Raw genomic sequence first — 15,897 nt, 5'->3', positions numbered from 1 at the left:
TAAAGGTGCAAATGTGCCCTATCCTCCAGCACAGACTCTAATGCATCCCAAGGGAAGGAAACCCCAATGCTGCTGTTACTGCAGGGCCATAGATCATTGTTTTCCTATGGCCCCATACCACCTTAACTTAGACTCTGGTACTGTGTATAAAACACGTGTTTTGCACATTTTCATAACTTGGCCAGATCACAGCCAGGTTTCCCCAAATCATCGAAGCATGTCTCCTCAGTGTGTGTTATTTTTCTGCCAGCCTTCATTTTCACATCAGCAATTGTTTCAATACACGAACTGTGCAAAACCAGCACCCAAGGAGTCAGAACCCTAGTATCCTTGTTCTCAAGCAACTGGATTTTTTTTAACCTGAAAGGAATATTTTCCACTCCAAGTTGAGATGCAGCTGAGAAAAAAAAAAATCAGCCCTGAAAGAGAGGTGATACCAGCTGACAGGTGTCTGTTACAATGAGCACACATGTAAATTTCATTTAATCTCTGCCAATTCGACACCTTTGGGAAATTTTCGCAACCTGGCTTTTCTGTTAGAAGTTGCCAATGTATTGAAACAAAACTTTTAGTGAGAACACATCAATTTTGACTAAATTCATCAAAATTAAAAGAGCTTCTTTGGCCTTAGAAGGGGCTTTTGGCTAAAATGAGAGCATTACACTTATTATACGTGAGCAAGCATGTAATCAATAGATTAGTTGTTTGAGCATGTATGAGACCTTGGCTCAAGTCCCTTCTCTGCCTCATTCAGATCATAAACTTGAATCTTAGTTTCTCACTTTTTAGAATGGATGGTTTCTCTCTTTTTTGTGGGGGTGTGGGGAGGGAGGGGCATAAAAGGGTATCAAATAAAAAACTGTTCCAACCACATCTTCTGCAGGACAAGGAATCTGGTATGAATTCAGTTTGATTGTGAACTACAGTGAGAGGAGATTCACTAGGTGCCTCATAAGTGACTATTTAAGATAATCTAGATTCAGAAAAATGAGGCATGACTTTCCTTTTAAAGTTTCAGTTTAATATTAAAAAAGCAAGATGAAACTTTTGGAGTAAAAATATTTTATTTAAATATTGTGGAAACAGTATCTTACAATAACTAGTAAAATAATTCTCATATACATCTTTGTTAACCAATGAAAACCGTGTAATTTTTTTTAAAGGACTAAAAAAATCTTTTATTTTTCTTAGTGAAAATTCATGAAGTTAGAGTGTTTTGCCATTTTCTTCCCAAAGCAAAGTGGAAGATGGATAAGACTAGTATTAGAAATAACAGTAAGGCATTAAGAGACACCAAAAATCTCCGGTTCACAGATATTTTTAGTTGAAAAATGAATTCCAGGCTATTTATGTTGTCTGTTGTGATGTGGTCTATTAATTTCATTTAATGACTTTTGAGGATTTAATTTTCTTTATGTCACAGCTACTAAGGACCAAAGTCCCATTTTTGAATTTTCCAACTTGACCTGTAGGCAAAATACTGGATGCCGACTTTTTCTTTTTCAATTTCCTAAGTTTCAAAAACAGAAATATTAAAGATGATATTAAACAAACAAACATAGAATATGCTTCAGTAAGGTGAAAAAAAATCTTATCATTTATATTTTGAAAAAAGAATAATTTGGTATTGCAAACAGAAAGAAGAATCCTGAAAAGAAGTATAAGCATGATTAACTTATCAACTAACTTCTCAGCAGTTATCAAGGTAAATAAAATCAGAAAGCATGAAGACTCTTAGACTGTAAATAATTTCACTGAAACAGCTACATTGTAATTAAGGATGTAATTTTACCTTCTGAACAAGCTGCATTTCGCTTTCCTTACCTTTTATCATGCAAGATGTTTTTCCTCAGGGGCAAAAGTAACACCCCGGCATAACACGACTATGCTGAAGTTTTTGACAAGCCAGGGCAGAGCTAAAGCATTGTTAGATTGTCTGTCTCATTAGAGATTTTGAAGTGCTAGGTACAAAACAGTCCAAATTCCCAGTGAGGAGGTTTTGTCAGGGTGGATATGACTGAAATCAAATCGATTTAAATCACTGGTCAGGAAGCCCTGATTTAATAATTGTTTTCTACAAAAACTATATTCTTGTTGTTTGATATCCTTTATTCATTCAACTTCTTGAAATTGCACTTTCAGAGAAAGGTAAGGGCTTGACTGTGTGTACACAAACTTGCAGACAGTAGGGCTAAAGGGTAGGTAATCAGGTCTGTTATCTCTTATCTCCATACACTGCTGTTAACAAGGATGTTATTTCTGGAGACAACAAACTCTCCCTACGCCTGAGGAAGGGTGTTTGTGCCAGAAAGCTTGCAAAGAACAATTTTTCAAACTATTTAGTTGATCTAATGTAAGATATCACATCTACCCAAAAAACCTTGTCTGCTTATGAACACTGGAGACACAAATCCACAGTATGAGAACTGAAACTAAGCATCACAGAGATGTTCAATGGGATCTTCTAGACTGAACACTGAGTCTTATTCGGCAGAGTGATTTTCTTTACTAATCTATACAGGAGTCTTTGGGAATCCCATAAGATGGGGTCCCTAATATAGTCCATGGCCTGGTGTGACCTATTTCTAAAACTTCAATCAAATAAAAAAACATCATTTTTAAAAATAGCTGATTTTTATCCACCCTGGATTGTGTATTTCAAAACGGAAAGAACTTTTTATGTTTGACCGCTGGCATAAGACTTTGCTTATTTAATTACAGACAATTCACTACGGAAGTTTAAATACAGTTACGCTTAAGTTACTCACCTCTCTTCCTGGCCTTTTCTCTTATGTTTCTTGAGAGAAAGGGATTTATATTCCTGTTATCAGAGTTTTAAAAAAAGTATTTCAGTGGAACATGATTAGAATTTCTTGGTTAATCAACTGTCTTGAACAAAAAGGCTCCTGCATACTTTGAGTGTAAAAAACTGAGTACATTATGATTATTTAAATACTGAGCCAGATTCTCAATGAATTTGTGCAGATTTATACCAGTTGGTCTGAAGTATGTAGACAATGGCCAGAAAAAAAAAAATCACCAAAGTAAATGTTTTTTCTCAGATGTAAATATACGGTCATGGACAGAAAGGCATTGAAAGTGCTCTGAAGCCAGAGTACTTCAAATCTGGTGCAAAACCCTGTTCTTCACCCCACCCCACCCCACGCCACATGCTTCAAAATGCCTGTGAAGGCATAGGTGTTCTCCAAAAAGGAGGCTGGAAAGCAGGAATTCCTATAGACCTCTCAGCCTTTGAAAGATCCTGAGGGCAGCTGAGCTCATAGGAGAGCACTCATTGTCTGTCTGCCCTGCTGGGAAGAGGGGCTGCAGGTGTTCTATGTGCTGCCAGAGCACAGACTTCCAAAGGAAAAGCTTCAGAGATGCTCTTCATGTTCTGATGTTCATTTCTGAAGCGCTTCTTTGGACATGCATGCCTATCTCCTCACTGTTTGGAGTGCTTCAAACAACACCGTCCAGGGCTTAATGCCAATGACCCGGTTTCAATAGTTTGTGGATTTTAGGAGGGGAGGAGTTGAATTTCATATATATGCTTAACCGTGCACCTCTCTCATACCTGTGAACAATCCACAATGATGAAAATAGCTCTGCTGAAGTCCGGAACAACCATTCACGAGAGTAAGTGGTATAGTAAGCTCTAGGTTCAACTCCTAAACACTAGTCAATTTCCAATAGGCCACTGGACTAGTTCTTACATGTTCTTTTTAAACAGGAAGTATTTCATACAAACCTTCCTATTATCGTCTTTTCTTACTGTTTTCTTCTCTTTGATAATCCCTTGATAAATCTTGTAGTTGATGTACTCTTTTTTGGGAGGCTGCAGTGAAACAGGCAAGTAAAGATATCATTGCACAAAAGCTATAAACACTTCCTAGAACTGAACATATTTGATGGGGGAAGCCTGCAACGGTGGAAGGGCGGTGGGGGGTGTGTGGAGAAAACAAACACATAGGCTATGAACCTTTTTGGAGCAGGGGCCAGGGCAGGAAGAAAGAGGGATTAGGTCCCCTTTTGGGGGATGTGAATGGATGGATTATTTATGACGTATAAAGAAGGTCTAAAAAGATTTCCACACACATACCCCCAAGTTAAAAAAAAAAGCAAACAAAATAAAAAACAAACTCTAGAAGCAGAAAGGTGAACTGCTCAGCATTTGCTTCCTTTAGATAATGGTGGCATCTTGAAAGAATCAGAAGTGCAGAGGGAAAGCTTTTCTCAGCCCTTAATTGAGAAGGCAGGAATAGGAGTGTTGAAATCTTATGTCCCAATGATTAGTTAAGGGCTAAACAAAAAAAGACACCAGATCAGGGGTCAGCAATCTATGGCCTATAGAGCCATCCTGTGGACACGGGGCTTTGGTGGCATTCACTGGTGGAGGGGCTTTAGCTGCAGGATACATTGCCACAGCAATAGTGGGTGCCTTCCCCTTGTCAGCATGGGGGAAAAACAGCAGTAGTGGCTGAGTCCTTACCACCTGCTCTCCCACCTCTGTCCCAAACTGGGTGAATCCAGTCCACAGCCTTAAAAAGGTTGCTGACCACTGCACTAAATCTGTCATTTTAGGTTTTTTTACATCAGAAATGAAATACGACTAAGCTGAGATGGTACATGATTTGTATTCAGACAATTTAAAACTACAGTATCAGTCATCCACAGTATCTTGGAAAGTAGATAAGACCCAAATGGGAAAAGAACTGGCTTTTTAAGAGAAACATCACAACACAGGTCTTGACCAAACATAAATAAATAGTACCTTAGCTCCTAGCATGATAGCGCGTTCTTGTTCCAACAGCCGCTGTTCTTTCTTCTCATAACCAGTTATTCCAAATCTGTGTACTTCTAGCCGGGCCTGAAATGTTGCACAACATTTAAATTTTTTTGCAAAAATCTAGTTGGTCTAAATATCATCTCTACCACAAGTCCTGATTGCTTTTTCCTCTAAACCAATATGGCTACAGCCTGGATACCTGACATAATATTGCAAACATTTCTAAAACATATGGCCTATTTTAATACAATGGTTGGTCCAAACAAAGGAAATACAATTTCAGCAGAAACTTCAACAAATGCTTGACAAATCAATATGCTATAAAATAAGACAAATCTAGTTGGGTGCTACTGTGAAACATCTATCCGTATGTGTAAAATTAACTTATCAATCAATCTCTGCTCACAGGCAAAGGGAAGGAAGTGGTTCAAAAAAGAAGACTGTATTTCTGGGTTTCACAAAAAATAACTACTGAACAGAGAAATTAACTGGATTTCCCAAGACAACACAAGAGGTTTATGGTAGAACTGCAAATGAAATCAAAATTAGTGGTAAAACTCCCAGTGACTTCAGCAGGGTAGGACTCCATCCTACTCCTTAGGCTCACAGTCTTATTCCCTTATCTATGCAACCATAACACATCCACGATGAAGCTATCGGATATTATTTCCTATATAAAATGTGTACAAACCAGAAATAAAGTTAGTACTTAAGTTAGATCCGAGGAAGAGCACTCGATGCCTGAAACCTTGTCCAACAGCTCTCCCAACTATACAGTTGATTGAACAGATGAAGTGAACTTCAGTTTATGAATGCTTGTGAAGTGAACTTCAGTTTATGAATGCTTGTTTTATGTGCACTTTGGTTAATCTATAAGGTGCAAATCTACCTTGCCTTCCAAAAAAAGATATCACTAAAAATTCTTTCCTCTTGTACTCAGGACACCCAATCCCAATTACTGGTGTCAAAATTTGTAAAAAAACCAAATTAAAAAAAATCTGCAAGATCTATAGGCATAAAATGATGCCAGTTAAAGAACCAAATTATAATAAGTCATGAGAACCCAAAGAGCCTTAAAAGAACTAACATATAGTAACCCTTCACAAGTTACTGCCAGCACATTGGCAAAAAAGGTTATGGAATAACAGCAATAGCCTGTCTTTGAAGGCTGCCCTTCAAAACAGCCAAGATAATCCTTCTCCGAAATGTCCTGCACCAAACTGTATATTCTGGGATATACTACCTGGGAACATGTCTAACATTCCTAAATAGAAAACACATTAAACATTCAGGGTTTGACAGATCATGGTAGCTTACCTTTTCTAAGTTAAATTCTTGGCCATCTGCAGTTTTCTCTTGGATAGGCATCTTAGTCTACAATAAAAGAAAATGCTTGTATATAATCTAACAATGAGCGGCCATTTAAAATGTGTACCAATTGCAGAGATTTTTTAATAAGGTGCTAAAAAGAGAGACTGAGTATCCAGCCTTTCAGTAGAAATCTCTTCTATCTTGATCAGATTGACTCATTGAAAGAGTAAGTCACAGTGGCATGTTGTACAATATAAACAGTTTAAATCTGTGTAAGGAACAATACTATACAGTGTATCGAGTACCATTTCTATACACAATCCATACTATTCTTTGTCTTGGATGTTCATATATTGGTAGTCTTTAACTACTAAAGATTATAACACATGAAAATAATCAGGTTTAAAATCCTTCACTATTCAACATTAGGTATGGAATTTAGTATTGCTGGCTGTAAAAGCTTGGACAGTGTCTCTTGCACAAAAATGCAACACATTGGTTTTGGCATGACTGGGTTGTGGTGACAAGACTGCTACAAGAAAAAAAAATAAGTCTTTGTGATGGTTGCAACCCATTAGGGCATAGACTGTGTGGATCTTGAGGCACCCAATACCAGACCCATGCCATAAAATAATAAGAGTGATGGTTCCTCTAAAAGGAAAATTGTTGGCATAGACCTGACACACTCATCACACGTATATACCTAAGAATGCAAGAGGGAGAAAGGCTGAGCCAGTGTAACAAGGAAAGTACATATACATATCAGCTGAACTAGCAACTAAAGAAGAAAAAAAGACTAAATATACATTTTAAACAAAACCTGTAAAAGGTACATTGAACACATGAAAAATGTCCTGTACTATATGTGGCAGTCTCACATTTATCAAAACAGGTATCCAATGTCTAAGATTATAAATGTCTCAATCATTCAATGTCTGTCTGGTGTTTTGTAAATAGACCATCACCAGCATCAGCTATTGCAAATTTGCCCCACTGATAAACAAAATACCCAAAGGCACGTCCAGTTACCAATGCCTCTAAGCATCCTGTTTGGCCACTCAAGATCCATCACATTTAATTGCCAAGCTAGTCAGTCGCTGTGAGAAACATAGGTCTTCACACCTGGTCAAATCCAAAAACAAGAGCCAGGCAGTTTAACAATTGTAATGTGATCATCACCATTTTCCTCCCTGTTTTGTCTGGACTTTAATTGGCCAGCCATCAAGGAAAAATACTTTGAAGTTATACAGTTAGACAGTACAAAGCAGGGGTGGGCAAAATGTGGCCCGTGGGCTGGATGTGGCCCACAAGGCCATTCTATCCAGCCTGCAGAGCCCCTAAAAAATTTAGAAAATAAATATTTATCTGCCCCTGGCTGCCTGTCATATGGCCCTTGATGGCTTGCCAAAACTCAGAAAGCGGCCCTCCGCCAGAAATAAATTGCCTGCCTCTGGTATAAAGGAAGACAGAACTGCCAGCAAGCTGTACAGTCCAGGAAAGATCAAGAAGCTATCCTGCACCCATCCCATGAGTAAAGGTTGCATGCAAGACTGGACTAGCTACCCTACCTGCAATGGTGAGAAAACACTGCTGCAGTTACATGGACTAGGAGTTTCTGTACTAGCTCATTTGAGATTGGGAAAGTCTTTTTCTGTCATTTTTAGTTTTATAGCTTGTTAGTTATTAAACCAAGCCTTTCTGCTATTAATCAACTGAGTGTTGTGTCAATTCTTAAAGCACTTAAAAACCTGCCTTTAAGTGCAACAGGTATCACACAATTAAATCTCTCTTTAAATATTTATATACATTTGACTTGGAGCTATCAGCCAATTTGCATTGCAGCTATTAGGTGAAGTGTATGCCATGCAATTCAGATTAACATTAAAAGTTCAGATGTATTTGCTGTGTGTCAAGGGGGGAAGGAGAAGAAACATACCACATGTGAAAAGCACCTCATCTGACATATTTCTACCACCTTTTATTGCAATTGCTACTAAAAACTAAGAAACTAAGAAAAGAACAAAAACCTGAAATTACCTTTTTTCCTCTTATAACAGACCCAGTGGTACCAGTACTTACAGACGGGACTATGAAGGATAATACCCAATTCATAGCTGCATGCAAATTCATTTAGATAGATACAGATATATCTATCTATATATCCTCAACGTAAATGATACATTAGAAAAGATCTGAAAGTAATGTCAACAGTCACAGGTCCCAAATGTAACCTACATCAAAAAATACTATGTCATTAGTTTATTGTTAGTTGTCCAAAAGGAAAACCATGAAAACTACATCTTCTCTACTATGCAACGCACGGAGAGCAGATCAACTCATTCAATGAGCTTTAATTAAAGCACCCCCGCTGTCATTTTGAAATGTGGGGACACTGAGTACACAAGACGCTGTGCACACTGGGGCGTTCTGACTAGATCGCTCTGACATTTTCTCATCAGATCATATCAGAGCACGTGTATAGGTGCCCTAGTAGTTACTGCACTGGCCTGGGACTGTAGAAATCCAGATCCAAGTTTTTGCTCCACCACAAACCCCCTGAGTGACCTTGGGCAAGTAACTTTACATCTCTGTGAGCCACTTCTGTAAAATGAGGATAAACAGTATTTTCCACCCTTACAAAAAACACTGTGAGGCACAAGTGCTTCATCATCGTCAATGAGTAACCTACTAATACACATTGGTAGGAGGCCTTACACTGGCTCAGCTTTGCGTAACTTATTGCAAAGATAAAGCTGGTGTGTATGCTGGGTGTTTGGTTGGCAGTTATGGCACCTGTAGAACTCCATTAATTCAGAGAACTGGCACAGGAAAAGTAGCAATAATAGATGCTTCCCCATATGATCCTGCTAACATGCCTCAGTATTCAAAGGTTGGTTTGTTTGTGTGATTTATATGCTGCTCTTTCCAACAAAGGCTCAGGGCAGTTTACAACAGGAACAGAATAACCAGGTAGCTAAAATATCAAAATAGAAGAGACCCACTAAATAACATCCTGGGATAGGTTTTTTGCTAAATGCCTGCCCAAACAGGAAAGTCTTGCAGTACTTCCAAAAGCTGTCAAAGTTTGGACTCTTGTGGACCTCAAGGGAGAGAGTGAGCTGAGGAGCAATTACCAGGAATGACCACATGTTTTCACCAAGCAGACTGATGTACTGATGGCACATGCAAGAGGTTTCTTTTGGCTGACCTTAGGCTGCAGACTCAACCACCTCTTGCAACCCCAGCACAACTCTGAGGAACGGGAAAAGAGGAAGACAGCAAGATGGCATCATCCACAGCACAACAAACCGGCAAGCAGGTAACACTGTACCAGCAAATGTCATGACCTATTTTCATGCAAGTTTCTGCTCTTGTCAAGATACAGCAACCCCTGCTTAACACGGTTTCACTTAGCACTATTTCACCATAGCGCTCACTTAAATTAATACCAGATTTCACTTAGTGCTGAGCCAGTTTCACTATAGTGCTCAGTGAAGCAGCAGCGGCAGCAAGAAACGGTGAGTGGCAGCAAGTGGGCATAAGCTCGGGGCCGCACTGGCGCTGCAGGGCCAGGGCCAGCAGGGGCCAGGGCGGAGTAGCAGGAGCAGGGAGAGGTGGGGAGAAGTGGTGGCCGCAAGAAGCAGCAAGTGGGGGGCAAGCATAAGTGTGGGGCCCCTGCCAGAGTGCCAGAGCCAGCAAGAGCACGGGCCGTGGGCTGGCACATGGGGCCAGAGCAGCTGCTGGGCGGCAGGGTGGAGAGAAGCAGTGGCAGGGCGAAGCAGTGAGTGCAGGGCCCTGTGGTGCTGGAGCTGGCAGGAGTGTGGGCCGTGGGCTGGCACATGGGACCTAAGTGGCCAGCAGGCAGGCAGAGGGGTGAGGAGAGGCGGCAGAGATGGTGAGAAGCTACGGCAAGAAGCAGCAGTAACCAATTATTTCTATTTACATTAATGCCTATGGGGAAATGAGTTTTGCTTAACGCGGTTCCACTTAACACTCGGTTTTCCCAGAACCAATTAAGAGCGTTAAGCGGGGTTGCCTGTACAGAGCTATTTGTACATGTGCACGATGCCCTCATTTGGGACCGGGTTACATAAACACTGAAAGCTTGCATATTCCAGATTGGTAACAGATCTTGCAGAATCACTTGTTTACTCTGTTGTTTTGTGTGCTGGTATTCTTGAATTTGGCAATCTGGGAGGTGCTGTGTCAAAGTGTAGCAACACCTCTTTAGACCCATCCTCAACCACCTTCTAAAGTAGTCATGAGCATTCTGGATTTGAAAACTTGAGACTCTTTCACTGTGGTGTCTGCTCAGCTTCACATATTTGAAAGCATTCTCCTCCTGATCACTTTTTTTCTGGAGGAAGTAGGGGCTGTATACGACTATTTAACTAGAGCTGAGCCAGAATCCTTGATTCAATCCCCGTTGGGTTCAAAATCTGGACATTTTTTATGAAACTTTCAAACCCAGATTTCATATCCTAGTTGCCCTCTGCATTGAGCTAAACAATATGCCAAACTCAAATATCCCTTAACTGGAAAAGCTCAGGTATGGAAATTCAGACTTCACCTATCTAAACATCGATCACTTTCAGATCACTCTAGAACATGCATTTACCAGAGGCTCTGCAACAGAAAACCAGAAACACTTAGAAGACTGTATTAGAAGATGGGAATAAAAAGTAAATCTAAAGAGGTTCTTAGAAAAAGAGAAGTAAAACATAGAGTCTATCACAAAATACATTATGAATGGTGGTTCATGGCTTCAACTACCTGTAAAGTCCCAACCTGCCTCCAGGTGGCCAGACCCCTTGCACTGCACAATATCCCACTAACAACCATAGGAACCAGGGCAAAGCTAATAGTAGGTGTGGACCTCAGATACAGTGGCAACATACACTATTTAAAAAAGGCACAGAGAATTATCCCAGGTTTGAAACTCTAATTAACAAAAGGGGACTTTTCTGTCATTAGGTTCAATCAATTGCTGCCTCTCAGCTGACTTATGCCAACAAGCAAGCCAGTCAAAGCTTTATGTGATGGCAGTCTGAAGGATTTGAATGCTTATTAGAAACAGATTGACATCGCCAGACAACTGCAACTAGCCTGGAGTTGAGCCAATGGCTTGAAAGACTTTGTGTTTTACAACCTTTTCTGTACCAGGACCTATTTGTAAACATCAATGGCCAGTCCCAACCCAGTAAATAGCTTACGTACAAAACAGACCCCTGGCCTTGCCAGTACCCTTCACTCCCAACCCACAGCTCCTCACCACCCCCAGCCCTGCCGGTGCCCCTCAGTTCTAACCCAACACCCCCAGCGTGGGGGGCACGGGCTGGGTGTGTGGGGTGGGGTGTGTGGGAGGGTGTAAGGGGCCACGTGTCCCCCATATTTGTGCACCCACAGCAGGCATGGGGCTGCAGCCTGGCTGAACCAGCACAGGCAGGAGTCACCTCTGTGGCCCAGCAGGCAGGACCCAGTATGGGAGGGCAGAGCAAGACAGTGAGACTTGTTGCTGCTGCTGCTGGGACACCTGTGCCGCTGGCAGTGTAAGAAGTAACGGGAGGGGGGTTCCGTGCTGCCCTCACCTCCTCCTGCCACTTATACATTGGGCTGTGACTACCCTGCTGCCATGGCCCAGCTGTCGGCACTGCTCCCCTCAGGCTGCCCACACTGCCCACCATCCCACATACCCTCTGGTGCAGAGCTGCAAACTGAGGGGAGCAGCAGCGGTGGTAGTGACTGAGTCACAATGGCAGAGTAGAGGGTGAACAGCTGGTGGCAGGAAGAGATGAGGGTAGTGCAGCGCTCCCCCTCCTCTTCCCCCCGTCCATTACTTCTTGTGTTGTGAGTGGCACAGCTGGTGCAGAGGTCCCAGCAGTGGTGGCAGCAACAAGTCTCACTGCCCCACTCTGTCCTTCTATGCTGCATCCTGCCTGCTGGGCTGCAAAAGTGACTCCTGCCCATGCTGGTCTGGACAGGTTGTAGCCCCATGCCTGTTGTGGATGCACAAATCTGGGGAGGGGCACGTGCCCGCCCTATGCTCCCCCAAAACGTTGCCTGAAACCTCCCTGCACCTGTAGACTTATCTGTGAGGAGCTGCTCTCCATGCTGCCCGGCTACCACATGCATGTGTGTGCATGCACATGCACGTGGCATCTCTGCCTGATTGCCCTCCTCCTGCTCCTCCCAGCCCCAACCAGCTCCTTGCAAACTGGAACTCTGCCAGCCTGCCAGGGGAAACATGTGGTTTCCCACAGTTTTCTCCTTTAATGGAGAATCCATTTTTAAAGCTTGTTCACAGCCCTTTCATATATTCTTGCGACCCACTTTTTGGTCATGACCTACGAGTTGAGAAACACTGTTTTACAACATCAACCTCTTGAGCTGTCTGACTCTCCAGAATTAGCAAACCATGTATTATTGACTTTAAAAGGTTGTAGTTTCAGAGAGCAAGATTCTTACGCAGTCTCATATCTGCTCACTTGATCAGAGCAGAGCTGATTGGTAAAACACAGAACACGCCACTGTATGTGTACCTTCAGAATAAGAGGTAGCCAACACAGATTTCCCTCCTTCTTTCAGCTGTGGTACATTAGAGCTATCTTTGCTGTTTTGTATTAAGATCTATGCAAAGCTTTACTTTTGACTGGAAGTAACAAGCATCTATCTATTGAACAAATCACTTAGAAAGTTGCTGATGGCATAAATAAACTTTAATATCAGATGGGCTGGGCTTTGTTTATACTTTTGTCATTTGGCAAGTTCACCTTCCCTACGTATATAATCCTATATGCAGGTTATTTTTTGTTCCAAGTCTTATAAATTTGTTTAAGCAAGTTCCTTAAATTGGGACCTACACTTGCTTAACTTTACTGTCATATTGAAGGAGATGTCTTGTAATTCACAGAGGGAAACCAACCAGGGTATGTTTTTAGAATTCAATTCTGATTAATTGCAATAGGAACAGAAGGCCCAGGTCTCCTAGGTGGCTTTATAAATGTCTGCTATTATGTGCATTCCATCTAATAAACCTTAATAGAGTCAATGGCGATAATTCAACTGCATGCACATTCTATCTCCTACATATATAAGACAAGGATGTAAAATTTAAAAAATGGACAAATTCCCACATGAAACACGAACATAAACTATTACAAGTAGCAAATATATAATCTTATTTGCAATGTGCAAGGAAAAGGCTAGCTTGTTGTGTAATCATAATAAGACTAACAAATGTAGACACTTTTATGACCTTGGTAAATTTTATGGCAAAACAGATCAAACTTACAGAAGACACTAGAACTTACTAGAGATAGATTTAACTTGGTCTATTCCTTACTAACCAGGGTTACACAGCATCCTGGGATGCCATGGGATCCTTTTATGAGTAATATGGGCTGGTGTGCAATATTAGCATTGTTATGTGTGCCAATATCTACATAGATTCACAACAAAAACTGAGTTTTTGAATAAAAATCTACAGTGTCAAAAATATTATGTCCTGTTGCAGGCTTTCTGGAGTCTCTTCTAAACAAGAACACCTATATTATTTTCCACAGTCAAAAAATGAAGGAAAGCTAAGAGGCTGCATTTTCTCAGGGGAGCCTTAAATCAAACAAGGGTTGCCTTGAGCCTGAAAAAGTTGAAAGTTGCCCTACTATTTCAAGTTGTCCTTTAACCCATGGCCATACCTTGTTCACTTTTCCTTTCAGCATTGACTGCCTGCCACTATGTGACACAGGCCTGTTGGATACAGAGCTGCAGACATGAGCTCACAGAAAAACTGTTTACCCCCACTGTTATTAAGAGGGGTTATTAATTTTACATCAACTGACACCGGGAGACAACAAAAGTGAAAACAGGGATGGGAGTGGGGGTGTCATAGATTTAAAATAAGTGCCCCAAGAGGAGGCAGCACTGAGCAGAGCACACCAGCCAGCACCTACTGGCCCCCAAACAAGTCTAAGGAGTCAATGGACACTGCCCAGTGAAACTGTGCCTACAGATGGGGCCACATTAGGGACAAGAAGATGGCCTCAGACAGGGGGTGGGCGGGCACACCCAGCTGAGTCCTCCTTTCTGGCCAGATAGATGGTTAGTTTAGCTAAGGCCTCAAAGAGGTTGACCAGGAGGTCCCTGGACTTGGTGGGGCTATGGATGGGGAGTAGGTAAATAAAAAGGTGAGAAGAATAGCACAGCCAGAACCTCAATAAGAGGTTGTTGTGGAGGATGTGAAAGGTCTGCAGCCTGGAAGGCTCAAGATAGGCATGCACCAGGACTGTGGGACACAGATCACTGGCTAAGACAGATCTACAGCCTGACCCAGTAAATGGCAGTTCTTATGATCTTATGTTTCATATCAGCTGACTGACCCCACTACCTTTGAGCCATGATCTTCAGCCATTTCCGGCTTAGGTTTCTTCTTCTTATGCGAGCTACAAAATGTCACAACTTCTACATCTGTCACCTTTCCCGGGTGGGTTGATGTGGGTGGCACAGCATAAGGGCTACTGGATGCTGGGGTGGCCCCACTGGAACAAACAGCTTCATTCTCTATTTCATCTTTTAAGCCTTTGAAAAAATGAGAAGCACTTTTCCTCTTGCCAGAGGTCACTGAGGCGGGAGGTAAAATGGTGTCTTCTTTGACAGGTCTGGCCAGCTCCAATCCAACCTCATCCTTTGTCTTTTTCTTCTTCCTCCCTTCCTTCTCGGTTTTCTTTGTAGGCTCTTCCCCTGTATTTCAAAACCCAACCATTTTTTAATGTTTTCTCATTAAATTACCTAATAAGCAGACTAATTACTTCCAGCTATTTTACCTTCTACCCTTGGTTTTTGTAGCCAACTGACACACAGGCTATAACAGATATGGCACAGTAATGAGGGACTGAAGCGTCTATCTAGGGCCTTGCTTTGCTAAGCTAGATAGAAATGAAAGTTGGCTAGAAACCTGCAACTGATTTCTTATGCGTGTCCAAGCACTAACTTTCTGGCTGGTTGGCTTTTTTTCTGAGCTAGTCATTCTTATGGTGTGATAGTTACTGTGCATGTGTGGCCTGTCCTATTTATTGTGCAATTCCATTGTCAATGATGAGATAATAACTACTGTGCCCATTTGGCCAAACTACATTTATTGCACGATTCACCTGCTCACCGTGCAATCATTACTGTGCCTGTATAGCCTGTCAACATTTATTACAGGATTCACTCTTTGCTATGTGATTGTTACTGTGCCCACAGGGCCCTTCTGCATTTACTGCGTGACTCTGCCACCCATTTGCGATAATTACTCTACCCCTGCAGCCAGTCTACATTTACTGCACAACTCACCCGTTCACCGTGTGATCGTTATCGTGCCTATATAGCCTGTCTATGTTTATTGCATGACTCACCCATTCACTGTATGATCGTTACCGTGCCCGCAATACATGGCAGTGTGATGAGGGCCATACAGGCCCCGGCATAGTAAGAGGCAGCAGAGCACCGCTGGGCAGGAGCTAAGCAGGGTCATGCACAGCGGGTGGGACGGATCAGAGCCCCCCACCACCCAGGAGAGGCTGCAAAGCCGGGAGCCAAAGAGGGGCTGGGAGGATGCTCCCTACTGCCGGGGGCACTCGCCGGGGTCCCGCTCGCTCTCACGCACCGAGGTCGTAGAGGGCGCCAAGCACCGCGTGCAGCCGGGCGCAGCACGCGCTCTGCTCCATGGCCCGGCCCGGCCCGGCCGGCGTTCTATCTCCCGCCCTGCCCCGCGCAGCACCCCAGAGAACGCCCTCGGGCAGCGCTTGAGCCCAAGCGGCCGC

At 42.4% G+C, this 15,897-nt stretch overlaps 1 protein-coding gene across 1 annotated transcript; it reads right to left on the bottom strand.

The window, feature by feature from the left end:
• Positions 1–1,302: 1,302 nt before the first annotated feature.
• Positions 1,303–15,872, bottom strand: FSAF1 (40S small subunit processome assembly factor 1). Its single transcript, XM_090043656.1, has 7 exons — positions 15,741–15,872; positions 14,481–14,833; positions 6,104–6,160; positions 4,772–4,867; positions 3,749–3,835; positions 2,769–2,821; positions 1,303–1,510 (listed from the first exon to the last, which is right to left on the bottom strand). Exons 1-7 carry the CDS (start codon positions 15,799–15,801, stop codon positions 1,381–1,383), a joined length of 837 nt encoding a protein of 278 aa, XP_089899782.1. The 5' UTR covers positions 15,802–15,872; the 3' UTR covers positions 1,303–1,380.
• Positions 15,873–15,897: the final 25 nt, after the last annotated feature.

The sequence above is a fragment of the Crocodylus siamensis genome, chromosome 1, assembly GCF_052110815.1.
Source record: "Crocodylus siamensis isolate JL-2025a chromosome 1, ASM5211081v1, whole genome shotgun sequence".
In the NCBI taxonomy this organism is placed as follows: Eukaryota; Metazoa; Chordata; order Crocodylia; family Crocodylidae; genus Crocodylus; species Crocodylus siamensis.
This window is presented reverse-complemented; position numbering and strand designations above follow the sequence as displayed.